The sequence below is a fragment of the Lagenorhynchus albirostris genome, chromosome 1 (genome assembly GCF_949774975.1).
Source record: "Lagenorhynchus albirostris chromosome 1, mLagAlb1.1, whole genome shotgun sequence".
NCBI lineage: Eukaryota > Metazoa > Chordata > Mammalia > Artiodactyla > Delphinidae > Lagenorhynchus > Lagenorhynchus albirostris.
In genome coordinates, this window is record NC_083095.1 from 11,521,805 (window position 1) to 11,540,602 (window position 18,798).

General features: G+C 57.4%; 1 protein-coding gene across 2 annotated transcripts in view; it reads left to right on the forward strand.

The window, feature by feature from the left end:
• The window catches only part of ITPK1 (inositol-tetrakisphosphate 1-kinase), a 161,411-nt gene that overhangs the window by 127,532 nt on the left and 15,081 nt on the right, over positions 1 to 18,798 (forward strand). For both annotated transcript variants that reach the window (XM_060167069.1, XM_060167033.1), the window contains 3 exons: positions 14,238 to 14,336; positions 14,661 to 14,701; positions 18,411 to 18,576. In XM_060167069.1, coding sequence (XP_060023052.1) covers positions 14,238 to 14,336; positions 14,661 to 14,701; positions 18,411 to 18,576 — 306 coding nt within the window. The remainder of the gene's footprint in view (positions 1 to 14,237; positions 14,337 to 14,660; positions 14,702 to 18,410; positions 18,577 to 18,798) is intronic.

Here is an 18,798-nt window from a genome sequence, read left to right on the forward strand (position 1 = left end):
GGTTCGTGCCCCGGTCCGGGAAGATCCCACATGCCGCGGAACGGCTGGGCCCGTGAGCCATGGCCACTGAGCCTGCGCGTCCGGAGCCTGTGCTCCGCAACGGGAGAGGCCACAGCAGTGAGAGGCCTGTGTACCACAAAAAAAAAAAAAAAAGAAGAAGGTTTGAACAAATTTTACTCCTTATAGTGTGTGGCTGCTGGAGAAATGATAACTGTCTTACCTTCATTTGCATTTCTTCCATGATTGACAAGATTATGCATTTCTTCTTGTGTCTGTTGCCCCTTTGCATTTCTTCTGTGTATGAATTTTTTCATGTTAGTTGCCCATTTTCCTCTTGGGTTGTTGGTCTTTTTCTTATTGATTGGTTAGAGCCCCTTTGGGGGTTAAGGAGATTGTCTTATTGTTTAAATATATGGACTGTTTCGTTGCTGGAAGCTTCATCTTTGCACTGGACCAAGCTAACATTTTCTATTCTGCTTTTAGAATATGTATGGCCAGAGAGAGCGCTTCAAATATTATTTTTTAAACGTCTTGAAAACAGCAAAGGCTGCTGCATTTTGGGACTTGGAGCCGAGTGGGGCAGTGAGCCTTTGGGTCCGGAAGGGGCCATAAATCAGTGCCAAGCTGGAATGGGACTCAGGAATGTCCCTGTCTCCACCGGGGCCAGTGTCTAACTTCCACACTCCTGGCCTCGAGCACACTGGGTGCAGATAGCACTCTGTCCCCTCGAGAAGAAACAGGTCCTTAGCTGAGTCAGACGGGATGGAAACTGGTCCAGCTGACCAGGGCCATGTCAGACTGGGGACTGTCAGACCTGTGGCCTGTGTTCCCCTCTGTCCCTGCCCAGAAGCCACCCCCTCCCCCAATTTCGGGCTGGTTCCCCACCTTCCAGTATTTTCGCCAACAGCACACCTGTAGCTGGGGAGCTGAGGATCGGGCTGGTAGCAGGGAGGTAGCAGCTGCAGCAGGGCCTTAGGGGGGCCCCTCAGAAGCCTCCAGGGAGCAGGGTAGGGGCTGCAGCCACTGCTGAAATGCACCCATCCCCCTACCCAGTGTCTCCAAATAACACAGTCAAGGCCCCCCTTTGAAAACTCATAATAACCAAGCCTATTAGTTTCCTATTGCTGCATAACAGGTAACTACAAACTGAGTGGCTTTCAACATCCTGCCTTCGTTATCTCACAGTTCAGTAGGTCAGAAGTCTACCTGGCGTGGCTGGTTTCTGGTCTCACGGTGTCTCAGATGGGAATCAAGGTGTCAGCTGGGCTGCGTTCTCATCCGAAGGCCCCGAGGAAGAACCCGCTCCCAGGCTCATGCTTGTTGGCAGGAATCACTTCCTTGTGGCTGTAGGACTGAGGTCCCAGTTTCCCTGCTGGCTGTCAGCAAGGGGCCACCCTCTGCTCTTATAGCCCCCATATTCCTTCTCATGGGCCCCTCCATCTTCAAGCCAGCAAAGGCTGTCCGGCCCTCCCTGTGCCTCAGGCAGCACCAGGCTGGGCCTCTGCACGGCCCACCTGCCGAGCCCTCCCTCACCACGTGAGCGGCAGGGACACAGCATGAGCCTGTCGGCACTCAGGAAGTGCCGCTTCTCTTTGCCTCCCCTCAGGGGGTCCTGGGGCCGAGCACCATCCAGGCTGGCTCCTGGGCCCTGAGGCCTCCAGGTTCACCGCCTGGTCTGTGTGGCCGTGGGCCTGGGTGGATGGAACCCTGGCCTCTCCTCACATCCGCTGTCCTCATGTGACCTTCTGAGGTGTCAGGCCCCTCTTCCCCTCAGACGCCGTGGGTGAACTGGACTGTGAGTAGTGAGTGCCCGGTCGTGCCTGGGGAAGGCTCGCCCCGGGTTGCCTCAGCGCCCAGCTCCCGTACAGCCTTCACTTCCGGCCTCGCTCAGCCTCCGACTCCGTCTGAGCCCCTTGGTGCCTGAGCCCCGGGCAGGGCCTTCTCTCTTCCCTTTTCCCGGAGGGGGTACCTCAAGGGCCACCTGTGTCCTAAGCCTGATACTCATGAGACAGTCCTAGCTCCTGGGGAGCCCTCACCCCATCGTGGGTTCAGAATGGATGCCCAGGTTGTTGCCTGGGCCTCAGTGCACAAGGAGGAGCAGACCCAATGCCAACTGACGGCAGCCAAGCCGTACGTGGTGCTTCCCCCGGCACGGCCCTCACGGGGACTCATCTAGTCCTCACATACTCACAAGGAGCCTAGGGTGTAGGAGCCCGTGTTACCCCCATATTGCAGATGTGGAAACAGAGGCACAGAGGGGCGACCAGCCCAGGGGGAAACAGTGGACCTGGGATCGGAACCCAGGCACCCAGCCCACCACTGCCTACACCCATGGCCTACGAGGGGCTACGTGGATGAGGATCTGCCTCTCCCAGGATCAGCCCAAAGCCCTGGCAGATTTCCAGGTGGTTCCCATGAGTCAGGCTCCCCAGTCCCCACGTCTCCAGGGCATGCGGCTTCAAGGGCTGGAACTTGAATGACTTAAACAAAACAAAACATATTATTTCAACTTCATGTCATCTGGGGCTGTGAATGGGTCTGAAGAGACAGGATGATGTCACCGTTGTCCAATCGTTTCCACCCTTTTGAAGCCCGACACAAATCCCCCCACGAATCCAGCCTCTGTGCCTCAAGGGGGCCTCGGGCTGTAGGGAGAGATGAGTGACCTTTAATAAAGGGAATGCAGAGTGAACCGGAAGTAGGTGCTAGGGGATGCGCGGGGGTCAGAGCAGGGGACAGTTCCCGAGTGTTACTGGGGGGAATCAGCAGAGGTTCTGACTTATCGAGGTGGGGCAGGGCGGCTTGGGGGCATCCCAGGAAGATGCCTCCTGAGGAGAGAGGGGAGGCAAGGGTAGAGCACTGCCTTGGGGAGCCCTTCTGTGGCCAGGCTGGTGGACGGGACATTATACTGTGGACCGGGGGGGGGCAGGAGAGTCAAGGTAAGGACGCGAAGCGTCCTGTCCTCACACCCAGGCCCGGCTCCACTTCAGAGACCCCTTCCATCTCTTCTCGTCCGTGGGCCGGCCCTCCGGGCCTTTCCTGGCCGCCGCCTCCTGATCCGGGCCTGCGGCTGCTTTCCCTCCCCGACTTGTCTGTTCTGCATTGCTGGGTGGCTACCATCACCACGAGCCAAAAAGCCACTCGGTTGTTTTCAGAGGGGCTGTCAGGCTAAGACTTGGCTTGCCCAGGATGCACAGACGTCTTTCCCCGTCTAGGATTCGGGAACACGTGGCTCCTGCCCCTAACAGGATGACGGCAGGGGCCAGGTGACTTTGGACAATCAGGCACCAGACGAGGCATGAACACTGGAGTCTGTGGGTTGGCGGGCCAGGCCAGCACTCAAGCCCCGTGGCCACAGTCACTAGGGCTGTGCCAGACCAACAGCGCCGCGTGGTGGCCAGTCGAGGAGTTGCAGGCCACCTCCTTTCTTTCCCTGTGCTGGTCAGTTGTGTTCCTCCATGCCGCCCTTTCTCCTTTTGTTTCCGGGCTCACAGCTCACACTTATTCAGTTCATCTCACACACGTGCACTTGTCAGAGAGTTTCCACTGACGGCTGCCGTCTCTGAGCAGCACTGAGCTAGGGGTCAGGCCAGGTCCTGACCCCAAGGAACGTACTGCCCGGTTGCACAGTCAGACCCAAATGTGTGGAAGTTTACTAGGGGACCAGAGATGAGCAGGCAAACAAGGTAGCGACGCAGGAGAGAGATGGTAGTGGAACAGGTGAGACTGCCAGTAGGAGATGCTGGGGAGGTGTCATTGTTAGGAGACAGCTTGTTCCCAGGGGCTTCGGGGAAGCTGAGTGACACCGGCTGAGCGGGTTGTTGCCGACTGGTGGGAGGAGGGGCGTCCCCGAGGCGTGTGGGGCGGGGGGTGATGAGGATACCGCTGTGCGTGGAGCTGGGCTGTGGCTGGGAATGGTCTTGGCTCTGCATCTGGGAGGAGCTGGGAAGTGAGTTAGATTTCCAGGGCTGCTACAGCAAAGCACCACAGACTGGGCGGCTTAAATCACAGAAGTTAATTTTCTCACATTTCTGGAGACTGGAAGTCCAAGGTCCAGGTGCTGGCAGGGCTGATTTCCTCCGAGGCTTCTCTCCTTGGCTTGTAGGGGGCTGTCTTCTCCCCGTGTCTTGTCATGGTCTTCCCTCTGTCTCCTGTCTCCTCTTCTTAAGGACATGAGTCAGTTGGATTAGGGCCCCCATGTGACCCCGTTTTAACTCAATCCCCTCTTTAAAGGCCGTATCTCCACATAACAGCCACATGCTGAGGTCCTGAGGGTTGGGCCTTCAGCATATGAATTTGGGGGGACACAGTGCAGCCCGTAATGGGAAGGCAAACAGAATCATGTCGCAGGAGCCTGGAAAGGCTCTTCACTCACGTCAGCCTTGGACAGTTATTGAGCCGAGAGCTGCTTCAATATATAGGTCGGAGCTTTAGGAAGATGATCCAGGATCCAGCCGCTGTGTGTAGTTTGGGGTGGATGGTAGGTGAGGTGGGCAGGATGCCAGGAATCCAGTGGTTTGAGGGTATCGCAGCCACAGTGGGGAGAAGATGGTTCTGGGGTGAGAGTACCACGAAGGGGGTTCCTTGGTTAACAACCGCCAGCAGCTGGGAGGAAGCCCCAGCCCTGGGCCGCCGCACTTGTTCTGTCTGTCCCGGCGAATCATCCAGGGCTTGAACCTGGGATGGGTCGTGCCGGGCAGGCTGGGGCCACTACAGCTACCCAGACGCCGGGGTGCAGCCGCCCTTCCTGGAGGGAACTGTTTCATAATTTTAAAATACATTTTGTAAACGTGGGGCAGTGGGAGACAACCCTGTGAAGTCGGTACTATTTTTGTTGTCCTCTTTCCCGCGAGGAAGCTGAGGCCGAAGGAAAGTTACTTGGCCAGCGTGGCACAGCTGATATGAGCTGGAGCGGGGATTCAAACCCAGGCACGCCAGGCCCTGGTGAGCCCACAGGAGAGGCCTCCTCCGAGGTGTGGGAGAAGAGGGTGCTCGGAGGAGGGGGGTGGCCTGACCCAGGGCTTGGAGCACGAGCAGGAGCTTCCCAGGCCAGGAAGGAGCTGGAAGAAGGGGCTTGCAGGGCCGAGGGACCGGCGTGTGCAGAGAGGCTCCAGGGCCTGTGAAATCAGGGGGTTAGTTTTCTCAACTCTCAGAAGATTGAGGGAGAGCCGGGACCCTGCCCACGCCTCCCCGCTCCCGTGCCTGCTGTCAGTGACACGGTGGATCTCCTCACTCTTCCCTCCTGAATAAGGCTCTTTCCTGCCATACAACACAGGCCCCGGGGAATGGGGAGTGGCCCAGGGAAGCAGGGCGGAGCCCAGCTCTGAGAGGCAGCATTTGGTGCCCCGAGCTGGGGGGTCCTGGGCCGAGACGTGAGGGAACCTGCCTTTTTTTTTTTTTTTTTTTGCGGTACGCGGGCCTCTCACTGCTGTGGCCTCTCCCGTTGCGGAGCACAGGCTCCGGACGCGCAGGCTCAGCGGCCATGGCTCACGGGCCCAGCCGCTCCGCGGCATGTGGGATCTTCCCGGACCGGGGCACGAACCCGTGTCCCCTGCATCGGCAGGCGGACTCTCAGCCACTGCACCACCAGGGAAGCCCGAACCTGCCTTTTGATAAGGGCCACCTCCCTCCGGCCAGGAGAGGCGGGAGCCCAGGCCAGCGCTTCGTTCATTCACTTGTACACTTGTTCGTTGGGGATGCAGCCATGAACGTGGTAGACAAGGCCCCTGCCTGAAAGGTGGAGCCCCAAGTCGAGGCAGCAGCTCTCTGACTGAGGAGGGAGGGTTTGCATGGACTGAAATTTCCGGCCTTCACCGAGGCCCACCGGGATGTCGCCTTCCCCTGAGGAGCCCTCCCTGGTCTCTCCAGGATGCAGTTAGAAGTCTGCACGCGATCCCTAGCGCAACCCCGCTCTCCTGGGGGTCGGTCTGCTGGCTCATACCTGAGTCACACGCTCCCTCGGCTCTGCCTTCAGCACGCAGGGCTTGGGGTGCACCTGTTGGGAGCCGGGTGAGGGGCCCTTCGCCACCACCCGGCTCCCGGAGGCACCTGTGAGCCCAGAGGCTCCCCTGTCGTGTCGTTTGGGGGTGGGGGTGTGAACAGATGGCAACTCCAGGCCCTTGCCCACCACACTCCCTGCACCCCCATCCCCGCCAAGGGGGAGCTGGCTTCTTTAGCTGGCATTTCGCAGCACTTTTTCCTCATCCTTTCAACTCCAGCAAGTAGACAGGAGTGATTCATTATGACCCCCGGTCTACTGATAGGAGCCCAAGACCTGAAAGGCCACGTGGCTTGCCTGGGCCCAGGGGAGCTGCCGGAACTTGCATGCACGTCTCCGGGCCCCCGTCCAGAGCTTTCGCTCACTGGGTCATGCACGGTCCTCGCTCCCAGCCCCCCACGCCAGCCGGTGTCTCCGGGCCTCGCTCCCTCTGCCGCGGGGCCTGCTCGACCCTGAGTGACCGTGTGTGCGGGGGTGGGACCATTCACTATGTCACCCGTCATCCTCCCTCATGAAAGTACTGCCCAGATTTCTGAAAAAGGGACTGCCTGGGGCTGGGAAGGCATGGTCAAGACCCAGCATTGCTGGTGCCCCAGGAAACTGCCCCCGTCCCTCTGGGAAGCAGCATGACCCTGCGGCAAGAGCGCGGACCCCCTCCTGGGAATGCGGCCTGTGGAAATGACTCATCACAAGCGCAGAGCCTTATCACGCATGAGAGGTGTTCAGTCCATGGCGGAAGAAGATTGGCACAAACATGAACGTCTGACCTGAGGGGAAGCGTCGCCAGTCAGGTGACCAGGAAATGCAAAACCACGGGAAAATACTGGTGGCAGCATTCGGTAAAAACGAAAAGGAAAGTCCAGTCACAGTCATAGCAAAGTAGATAAGCAAGATGCTTCTGCAGGGGAAAGTCCTCCAGAGAAGCCAGTGGCCAGGCTGAGAGGGGACAGCTGTGACAGCTGTCGTCCTTTCAGATGGAACAAACCTGGGTGGGCAGGCCTCGAGGGAGCGGAGTGTGAGGACGCAGCGGTGGCCCGAGGGCCCAGGTAGCAGGCAGGCGGCCTGGAATGTGGGACATTGGCGCCCAGGCACACTGACCATAGGCTCCGCATCTGTCCAGATGTGGCCTAGATGCCCGAGGAGCTGGCCTTGTGCGGAGGGCGCTGTCAGAGATCGGTCCCTTCACTCAACAAGTACTTGTTGAGCGCCTACTGTGTACCTCAGTGTTCTAGGCACTGGGCCCACAGCAGTGAATAAACCCACCAGCCCCTGCCCTCATGGAACCATTGTTCTAGAGAGGGAGACAGAACCCTCGAATGTAGTAACTCCTCCCCCCGGCACGTCCCAGGTGAGTCCTCCCCGCTGCCTAGGAGCACGCAGCGGGCTCCAGGCCCTCGGAGCTGCTTCTCTGGCCTGTCTGCAGGTCCTCTCGCCTCAGCACAGCCCTCACTCGTGGGTGTCATTCTCTGGGGCCCCGCCCTGCAAAGGATTCCCACTCTGCATGTCCTTGGGGACTGTCCCTGCCCCAGGTTTTGTTTCCACTGGGTATCATCTGGGTGAAGAAGTTATACCTGTCTGGGAGAAAAGAACTGAAGCAGAGTCTTGTCACAGCTGTCCCCAGGCCCTGCATCGCCGGGGTCCCCCCAAGGCTTCCTTCACATCTGTGTGCAAAGGGCCCGTTCTCCTGGCACCATGCTGGGCACAGCCAGGGAACCAAGGAGGGTGAGGCCCGGGGCCCAACATCCCCGGTAGCTGGACATGGACCGGCGGCCACGATTCAGAACCTACCCACTCTCCTGTGGGCAGCCCAGGTGGCCTTGCCCAGTGTAGCAATAGAAATAGCAGCCACTGCTATGTGCCTATTAGGTGCCAAGGCCTCCCAACAACCCTCTAGGGAGGCATCGCTCCCATTTTACAGATGAGAAGAGCAAGGCCCAGCATTGTTCAGTCATTTGCCAAAGGTTACAGCTAGTTTACCCCAGGTTCAGTCAGGCTTCAAGGCTGCGCCTTCAAAGTGCTGTCTCCGCCTCTCCCCTGCCCCTAGTTGTCCTCTTGTAGCACCTGTTTGTCATTGTCTTTTGTCCTCTTGCTAGCTCTGTATCACCTGCCACCAGTTGCATGGGGGCGTGGCCACCTGCCAGAGAGGACAGGGCAGTGATGTGACTCGGACACCTGGATTCTCACCCTGGGCCTGCCTATGACTTGTGTATGGTCTTGAACTGTTCTCTTCCCCTCTCTGGACGTGATAGGACTTGCCATCTCCGAGGACCTCTGGCTTCACGTTCTCTGATGAGGGTAGCAGAGAGGGAAGAGCGGGTGTTTCAGGTTCCCAGGGGCTAATATTTCAGCTCTTAACAGAATACAACCCACCATCTGACTAAAAAAAAGCCTCTTTCCAACTCCCATCCAGAAATAAAGATGACAAATAAATAAGCGGCAGTAGCCTTTTTCGGGGAACCAGAAATAGCGCCCAGTGCTGACTGATAGAAAGAGTCCTATTCTATTTGGGGGAGAAGAGCTGTTGGCACTGTTGGGACTTTCCCAGGGCGGAGCTGGAGGGAACTCTGCTGTCGCTGTCCCTCACATGGGGCGGGGCCGGCTCCACCGCTGCAGGGCCCGGCTGCTTCCTCGACACTCCCACTCAGGAGACCTCTGTGTCCACGAGCTAGACTGATGTCACCGTCTTCATCTCAAAGGCTGGGTCCATTTGTATGACCAGACGGCAGCGTGTCCTCAAGCAGGGCCTTTGCACTGGCCGTTCCGTCTGCCAGGAGCGCGTTTCGTTTCCCCCAGATGCCCAGGCTGACCGCTCGCCTTCCTGTGTCTTTGCTCAGCGAGGCACATCTCGATCACACCTCCACTTCCACTGGCAGCCCCCTCGCGCTCCCCGTGTCGCCTGCCAGCACCATCTAGCTGTCCATTTTACTCATCCATCGGGCTTATTGTCCGGTCCCTGCACCTGGAATGTCAGCTCCACGAGGCAGCGTTGCTTGTGTTCCTTCATTGCTGGGTCTCTAGCTCCAGGGATACAACGCATTTTTTTGTTGGTGACCGGTTGTTGAAACCAAAATAGAAACGGTAGTAGTTTCTAATTTACTGTGATTTCACAGGCGTGGCAGGGTGATTTTGGCTACAAGCAGCCAGAAATTGGGTCAAGCAGTAGAGTCATCGTGGTCTGCTGTACCCGAAATCCAGCGTTGGGACAGGCCCTGGGTGTGTGGCAGCCTGCAGCCCAGTGAGGGACACAGGTTCCTTTCCAGCCTCTGCCTTGCGGGCACAGGACTGCCTTCCCCCAAGGCTGACCCCCACAGACTGAGCTTGGTCTGTGGGCGTTTCAGGCCGCATGATCAGGGAGGTCTTGGTCCCGGGCCCACCCTGGAGAGGGCGTGGGGTTTGCAGCTGGTAGTGCCTGTTGCTCAGGGTGTGGTCAACAAGCTCCAAGTTAGGATAAAGGAGGAAGAGCATGACGCTGTGCCTGGGCCCCTCTTTCTTGTCATGCTCGGTCCTTGGCCTCCTCTGCTGGGTCCTGCCATCACCCAGGCTACCACCTCAGACCCCAGAGCCTGAGATTTCAGAAAGGTGTGGGTGTCTGGCCTAATGCTGGATGCAGCCTGTTCATGGGAAGTGTCTCGTCTCTGCATTTCATCTGGACCCCAGATCTCTCCGGGAGAGCACTCTCCTCATCCTTCTCTGATTCACCCTGGCCTTGGCAGGGGCGGGGCTGGGGGAACGGGTCTCTGCAGGTTTTCTGGAGGATCGAAGGAGACACTGTACCCGAAGCATTTTTAGCCCAGTTTCCCGCAGGGAGCGAGTGCTCGCGGGGTGGCAGCCGCTACCGCTGGGGTTTTTTCCTTATTTTTCTTTTTCAATTGGTATAAGCCACATACCATAAAATCCACCTTTTTAAAGTGTAGATACAGTTCAGTAGGTTTGCATATATTCACAGAGTTGTACAGCCATCACAATTATCTAATCCCAGAACATTTTCATCACCGCAAAAAGGAATGTTCCCATTTGCAGTCGCTCCCCATTCCACCTGCCCTCCAGGCCCTGGCAACCACCAGTCTCCTTTCTGTCTCTATGGAGTGGCCTATTCTGGACACCTGGGATGAATGAAGTCATATATTTTGTGGCTTTTCTAACTGGCTTCCTTCACTTAGCAGAATGTTTTCAAGGTTTATCTATGTTGTAGCATGAATCAGTGCTTTTTATGGCTGGATATATTCCATTGCATGGTTATATCACATTTTGTTTACCCACTCATCAGTTGATTGACATTTGGGTTGTTGCCACTCTTTGGCTGTGATGAATCACGCTGTTATGAACATTCCTGGACAGGTTTTTTGTGGACATATGTTTCTGTCCTCTTGGTTGTATAGCTAGGAGTGGACTGCGGGGTCGCACTGGAACTATGTTTAACTGTTTGAAGAACTGCCACACTGTTTCTCAGAGCAGCTGGACCATTTTACATTCTCACCAGCAATGTCGGGACACTTGTTATCGTCTGTCTTTTTGGTTGTAGCCAACCTATAGGTGTGGTTTTGATCTTCATCCCTCTGATGGCTAATGATGTTGAGCATCCTTTCCCGCGCTTATTGGCCATTCATAGGTCCTATTTTGAGAACTGCCCATTTCAGATCCTTTGCCCTTTTTTTTTTTTTTTTTGCGGTACGCGGGCCTCTCGCTGTTGTGGCCTATCCCGTTGCGGAGCACAGGCTCCGGACGCGCAGGCTCAGCAGCCATGGCTCACGGGCCCAGCCGCTCCGGGGCATGTGGGATCTTCCCAGACCGGGGCACGAACCCGTATCCCCTGCGTCGGCAGGCAGACTCTCAACCACTGCGCCACCAGGGAAGCCCTGCCCATTTTTTAAATTGGGTTATCGGTCTTTTAATTGTTTGGTTGTTAATAGTTCTTCATATATTTTGGATACTAGACGCTTATCAGATATATGATTTGCAAATATTTCCCCCCATTCTGTGAGTTGTCTTTTCACTTTCTTGATAGTGTACTTTGAAGCACACAAGTTTTACATTTTGATGACATCAGATGTGTCTATTTTTACTTTGGTCGCTTGTGCTTTTGGTGTCTAAGAAACCATGTCTAATCCCAGGTCATAAAGATTTATACCTGTGTGTTCTTCTAAGCGTTTTATAGTTTTAGTTCAAATGCTTTTTCTGCACCTATTTTTTTTAAAGGAATAACTGTTTTTTGTTTTGTTTTTGTTTTTTAATATTTATGGCTGTGTTGGGTCTTCGTTTCTGTGCGAGGGCTTTCTCTAGTTGTGGCAAGCGGGGGCCACTCTTCATCGCGGTGCGCGGACCTCTCACTATCGCGGCCTCTCTTGTTGTGGAGCCCAGGCTCCAGACGCGCAGGCTCAGTAGTTGTGGCTCATGGGCCTAGTTGCTCCGCGGCATGTGGGATCTTCCCAGACCAGGATTTGAACCCATGTCCCCTGCATCGGCAGGCGGATTCCCAACCACTGCGCCACCAGGGAAGCCGTTTCTGCACCTACTGATAGGATCGTGTGGGTTTCATCCTTTATCCTGTCGATATGGAGCAGGCACTTTTTCTACTAGGGAGGCCGTGGTCAGTAGCATGGACTTGGGAATCAGCTGCCCGGGGATGAGCTCCCAGCTGCACCCCTTACTCACTGTGTGACTCTGGACAGGGAGCTTCACCTCTCTGTGCCCCATTTTCTTTATCTGTAAAATGGGGGTGACAGCACCTCTTTGCGGGGTTCTTGTGAGGGTGGATGATGGCTTTGCAGGCTGTGTGGAGTAGTGTCCGGCACATAACAAGTGGGGTTTATTGACTGTTGGCCGTTAGCCGTGACATTACTTGAAAGCTTTGGGCTGGGGTGGGAAGGGCCTTGAAGGCGGATCTAAAAGCCAGGCAGATTCACCTGCTCCGAAAACTCCCGAAGCTCTGACCGGAGGTGGTCTGTTTGACTCCAGGGATCTCCGAGTCTTCCCATGGGAGGGCTGGGTCCAGGGTGGCCATGCCAGGCCAGGTGGGCAACTGACGCAGACCGGCCTGCTGCCACACGCTCCAGTTTGTTTGGCCTGGAGCGTCACACCCTGTTAGGGCTGGGCTGGAGGGGCTGCAGCAAGGAGCCTTTGCGCAGAGCGCTTCCTCCTTCCACGGCCTGCCAGCCCCTCACCAGTGTTTCCACCCGGCTCTGACTCTGGGCAGGGGGTACAGAAATGGGGCCTGTTTAGATAATGGCTTACAGCTGAGAGCCAGGACACAGACACACACACACACACACACACACACACACACACACACACACACACACACACACACACACACACACACACACACACACACACACACACACACACACACACACACACACACACACACACACACACACACACACACACACACACACACACACACACACACACACACACACACCCCTGCCCCGCCGCCAGCCCTACCTCCCTGCTCTGATGGCCCTGGCTTCTCTTCCCCTGGCCTGCCATGTGAGCCTGGCTCCTTGTCCTGGCCCTGTATGTGGCTGTCATGACCTTGGGCAAAGACTGCCTCTTTGGGCCTCTGTTTCAGCATCTGTCCCTGAGGAATACGAGTGCCCCGTGCAGAGGGCCTGCCTCGCCGTCTGCCAGGGCTCCACCCTCCCTGGGTCCCCGAGAACCTGCCATCACTCTGCGCCTGTTTGGAGTTTGGACTTCGCTGGCGGGGGGCGGGGAGGGAAATTAAAACACTTTTAATGTTCCCTGTGTAATTCTTGGCACTGGCTTTTATGAGATATGTGAAGCTGGATCTTACCTTGGTTTCAGTGTTTTAATGTACTGACCTCCTATCCAGCCAAGTAGCTAGAAGCTGTTGGAGACAAGCTGCTTTACTGTTTGCTTTCGGTTTGGTTTCCAAGTTTGTGGCGGGGATGGGGGTGTCACCCCCATCCCACTAATGCTCAGCCTTTCCCAGCTCCTGTGCCCAGAAATACAGGGTGGTCTTACCTCCTGGGAGCTGGTGCCCTGAGTGGGGTTGGAGGTGGACTGAGTAGTAATAACAGACCAGTCATGCAACTTAAAAATCAGTAGAGAGATTCAGAAGACACTTTGTTTTCCCACGAATAATCTGTTCTGCCCTCACTCGGTGTCTGGCACCAGGAGTGTCCTGATGAACAGAGCACACCCAGCTCCCAGAGCTTCTCAGAAAACCAAACACGCCTGGAACCCACAGGGTGAGCGAGCACCCCTCCAAGAGTGGGGGGCTCAGGAAAGCAGCGGCATGGGGGTGGGGCCGGGGCTGGAGTGTGGTGGCAGGAGGAGGGCGATGCCTGTGCTCGCGTGTGGCCCGTCGGGGTGACAGAGGGGTCGGGAGCCGCCTCTGTTAGGTGGCGAGAGGCTGCATGCCACGGGTCCCTGTGTGACTGCGAGCCACTCTTTAATCCCCCCACCCCCCTCAGCGTCCTCCCCACGGGATTATTTGCAGACTTCAGAGGCGATGTACGTAAAGCCCTTGGCAGAGCTAGACCTGGGATAAGAGCTGAAGGGCTGGTGTCATTCCTGTGATTATCATTAAGCTGATACTGCCTGTGGAGGGGGAAATCTTTTTTTTTTTAACATCTTTATTGGAGTTTAATTGCTTTACAATGGTGTGTTAGTTTCTGCTGTGTAACAAAGTGAATCGGTTATACGTATACATATATCCCCATATCTCTTCCCTCTTGCATCTCCCTCCCTCCCACCCTCCCTATCCCACCCCTCCAGGGGGTCACAAAGCACCGAGCTGATCTCCCTGTGCTATGTGGCTGCTTCCCACTAGCTATCTATTTTATGTTTGGTAGTGTATATATGTCCATGCCACTCTCTCACTTCATCCCAGCTTACCCTTTGGAGGGTGAAGTCTTTATTGCCCCAGAAGTGTTCATAGTTGATTGAGTGAAAATTTGAGTTACAAAACAGTACCTCGTTGTGGAGCTGTGTGTGTGTGTCACATGCCCAAGTGTGGGCTAGGAGGTAATCGCAGTTGTATCTGTGACTGTGTCTGGTTTTCACTTTTAGTTGATCTGCAGCCTTTGCCGTTATCATGTATTGGTTCCGTCACTACAGAAACGCTATTAGAAAATGTAATGAAAGTCTATGCTCTCATTCCCGGGGCATGTGGGTGACTGCGGCGGCGTATGGGCCATCAGATGGGGTGGGCAGGGGCTCTGAGGGGGCCCCGGGGAGAGGGCGGTGCTGACTCGGGCTTCTCCTCCGCCCCCAGATGACAGGATCTGCTCACCACCCTTCATGGAGCTCACGAGCCTGGGCGGAGACGACACCATGCGGCTCCTGGAGGAGAATGGCCTGGCCTTCCCGTTCAGTGCGTATCGCGCCCTGGCGCGCCACGTGGGGGCCGGGTGGGCCTTAAACTTCCCCAGGGTGCAGGCAGGCCTCGGCTGCCGGGGAGGGCATGGCCCCGGGTCCCTGGCTTCCTGGGTGGTGAGGGCCTGGCCTGGCGGCGTCCGTCCAGCTCACCCGCGGGCAGGTGCTGGCCCTGGTCGAGTCCGCGCCGCCCTCCAGCTCCCACCTGCCCCTCCCCTGAGGGGCTGTGGGAGTTGTTAAGAGTTTCTCCATGTACCTGCAAGGCTGGGCTTTGTGGGTGAATAACCTCGCTCACCCCTCTTTTTCTCTCCCGCACCCACAGTTTGCAAAACCAGAGTGGCTCATGGTACCAACTCTCACGAGGTGAGTGGAAGATGTGACGACTTGACTGCACTGTCCCCCGCCTCCCCGCCCCGGCCATCCCCCTGCCCCCGATCCTTTCGGCTCGCGGTGTCTCTCTGGGAGCCCGCCTAGCCTGCTGCTCCTGAGGTTGTGGGTTTGTACGCTCTCTCCACCCACACCCTGTGCCTGTCCTGTCCCCGAGGCCGCGATGGCTGTGCCTGCCCCCTTTGTGCCCGTGCGAGCCAGGCCTCCATCTGACCAGTCCTTTGGCCTGTCGGTGTCGGTCACTTCCTGCTCCGTGCCAGGCACTGGCCTGGGCCCCACTGAAAAGATGCCATCGCTGCCCACAGGGATCTGCCAGGCCTGCTGAATTTGGGAAGGGGGTGAGAGGAGGAAGGAGCACCCTACCTGCCGTGTATGTGACTGCCCCACCCTCTCATTCATTTCTGTGTTCACCTGGTAGTCCTTCCTGGCCTTGGGTGCCCCGGGAAGGATGTAAGATGTGAGTCCTGGCCTGGTGGGGAGCACAGAGTCCCGGAGGCGGAGGGCACCAGCGGGGTGTGGTTGGGAGATTGAGCGGAGGAAGCCTTTTGGGAGCTAATGGCCGGGCAGGGGCTCTGCTGGGTCTGTTGCCGTCCTTAAGAACCATGCCTGGGACATTGTCTTCAGGGGCACAGCCCAGCCTGGGGACCCCCGCATTAGGTGCATGGGAGGACACCCTGGGCTGTAGACATTTGACCCACCCAGAAGGCCCTGTGGGAGAGTCTGTCCCAGGCAGCCCTGCTGTCAGAAATGCTCCCCCAAGACCTATGACTAAACGTGGACAACCCCGGCGTTGCGCCCTGGAGAAGAAGTATGTAGTGTCTTTATCCCTGGCATGTAGTTATGGGGAAATGTCTGTAAACAGCTGTGTCCCTATGGTGTGGTACATGCCGTGATGGGGCTGCAAGGCCGAGGAGTCCCTTTGCTTGTGGGGGGAAACGTGAGGGCAGGAAATCCTGGCCTGTAGCAAAGGTCAGCTGTCTCCCAAGGTCAGGAGCCCTCGTGGAGCCAGGGGTGTGCGCCTGGGCCGGGCCCCGGGAGGGAGCAGGAAGGCCTCAGAGCAGCCAGAATCGTGTCCCCGGAGCCCACGCTGCCCTCGCTGGCACCAGCGCCCGGCCCTTTTCACCACCAGACGGTTCCTCTGTTGGTCAGTGTCTCGGGGTTTCCAGGACAGAAAGGCGACTGCAGCCATTAGTGTGATTAGACCGGCCTAATGCAGAATAGGTCAGCCTGCCAGGAGGGAACCGCTTCTGCTGTTGACGTAAGAACTTTGGAATCACACCAGCCTGGGACCAGGTCTGGTTCTGAGCACCACCGGCTGTGTGACTTTGGGCAGATTACCCAGCCTCTCTGAGTTTCCGTCCCTCACTTGTAACTGGGGATATGGTGGCTGTTGTGAAGGATAAGGGAGTTGCTGCGTGTGCTGCCATGGGGCCTGGCCCAGGGAGTGTTTGATACGCTGTCGTGGAACCAGTTGCCCTGGAGCCCACTGGGTCATGGTTGATGGGGCAGGGGTTCCGGATCGAGGTGGCCACCCTCCTCCAGGGGAGTCTTGACTCCATGGGGTCAAGTGCCTTCAGGGGAGGCTATTTCACCCCTCAGTCCAGTTATCCAAGTCTGGCTCCAAGGTGTGTGCCACGTCCCCCCCGCCACTGCCCCACCCCTGGGCCTCCCCCAGCCCGCCATGCACTGTTTCTGGGAGGGGCTCCTCTGCTGGGTGGGGGTCAGGGACAGAGCCCTGAGATTGGGATCTGGGGTGTTGCAGATTCCCAGGGGGCTTGTGTGCCGCGGGCCATCTGCCTCCTGGGAGGCTGTTAGCATCAGAGGGACGCCCCCTCTGGTGGGGCGCCCTCCGCGGCATGAGCCTGTGGGTGGGACGCCGAGGCTCGTCACCCATCTCAGGGGTGCCCGGGGATGCCGAGTGCAGCGAGGATGGAGGACATCTCCGTGCACGTGATGAGCTCTACACAGGAAAGGGGGCTTTCTGACCGGGGTCCTCCCCTGTACCCCAGTCTGCCCGAGTCCTGCCTCTGGTTCCCCGGTCCCTCGCTCAACTGAAACCGGGACTAGTTTGTTTTCATCTTAGGGTCACATGACGGTTTGGGCTCTTGTCTTGGCTTTAAGCTGGTGTAAGCACGCAAGTGTGCTCCACTTGGAGTGTGTGGAATACCACACCCCCTCCTTTAAAAACAAAAACCAAAACCCCACTGAGCCAAACGCTCGGAGGACCCCGGAGCTACCCCATGGTGGTTATTTTATTTATTTAGTTATTTTTAATTTTTTTGGCCACACTGCGCGACATGCGGGATCTTAGTTCCCTGACCAGGGATCGAACCCGTGCCCCCTGCAGTGGAAGTGCGGAGTCTTAACCACTGGACCGCCAGGGAAGCCCCACCATGGTGGTTACTGATGCTATTTCACAGGTGAGGAAGATGGAGCTTAAACAGGGCTTACGCAGCAAGCGCCAGGGCTGGGTCTTGAACCCGTGTACGGCTCTCTTACTTTCGTCAGATGGCTAAGGAGATAATTCACTGTGGTGCACATGCGCGCGCGCGCACGCACACACGCACACACACACACACGCACGCACGCACTTTTCGTTTCCCCGTGTGGCCTGGATCTCTACTTCTGCCCCACCCAGCTGAGCCCCAGGCATATCGTGGTGGTGCTCTGCGACAGTTGCTGGGAGAGGCAACAGCCAGTGTGGCGGCCAGCTGTCCAGCCCCGTTACCCCTCCTAGCAGCTCTGGGCATCTGGTGGCTCCTTCCTGGGGCCCCGTGGACTTGAACGAAGCATTAGCCGTGGCCCCGGCACTGGCAGCTGGCTGCGGTGGGCCTGCCTCGGCCAGAGCGGGCAGGCTTTCTCCAGCCGCCCCTCTTCCCATCTCGACCTCAGTCCCCTGCCACACCCTCCTGGTGGAGCCTTTGTCCCCAGAGGATTCAGGGACGGGGAGCGGCATGTTCCGTTCCTCAAGTGCTCGTGTGGCTCACTCAGTGTGTAAGACGGCAAGGCTGGGGGCTGTTGGACCCCAGCCCATTCCGGGCTCTGTCACTTTCCAGCAGCCACTACGTGCCTCAGGCCTCAGTTTCCTCATCTGTAAAAGGGGCGTGGTGTCGGTGCCCACCTCGGGGGTACATTGTGAGGGAAACACCAGGTGATTCATGCAGAGTGGTTAGAACAGGGCCAGGTGTGTCATGAGTACTCAAAAGGCAGCACTTGTCATTATGCAGGCTTGGACCCAAGGCCTCCCAAACCCTGATCCATTGTCTTCCACTTCCTGGCCGAGCCACCTGCCCCCCTCCCCACCCCCCATCCCACCCAACCAAAGACTTTGTGGAGGAACCTCTAGGAGGTCATAAGGGTTAAGTAGTACACAACCCAGGGGGTCCCATTCCCTGGGTGCAGTGTGAGTAGTGGAATTATGCAGTGCACAGCCAGCTCATCCTTCCATGGTGGGCCTGACGGTACAGGATTTCCAAACCCTCGTAGCAAGCGTGGGTTGATCCCCAGGTGTTCTTCTCAAGTCCCTCTCCACTCACCCTGGCTTGAAACTCTTCTTGGGGAGCCCTTGTGCTACAGGACCAGGGGTGGGCCTTGGTGGCAGTGCTCTGGACAGGTAACACACCCCGTGCCGGAGGCTGAGGACGTGGTGAACTCTGAGCAAGCCCTTGGCCCCCTGTCTCCCCAGATGGCCATCGTGTTCAACCAGGAGGGCCTGAGCGCCATCCAGCCGCCCTGCGTGGTCCAGAATTTCATCAACCACAACGCCGTCCTGTACAAGGTGTTCGTGGTCGGCGAGTCCTACACCGTGGTCCAGAGGCCCTCGCTGAAGAACTTCTCCGCGGGCACCTCAGGTAACTGAGCCCGCGCCGTCTCTGGATGCCCTGAGCTTAGGGGCGTGGCTGGAGCAGGGAGAGGTGATCTGGAGGTTGGAAGAGCTGTGTCCAGTAGCTGAAGAGGTCTTGGGGCACGCCAGGTCATGGTAGGGGCCCCGTCTGTCTCTACCATACATTGCAGGAAGAGCCTGAAAGCTCTCTGCCCCCAGGCCGCTTCCCGGGGCCCCGTGCGGTCACGAG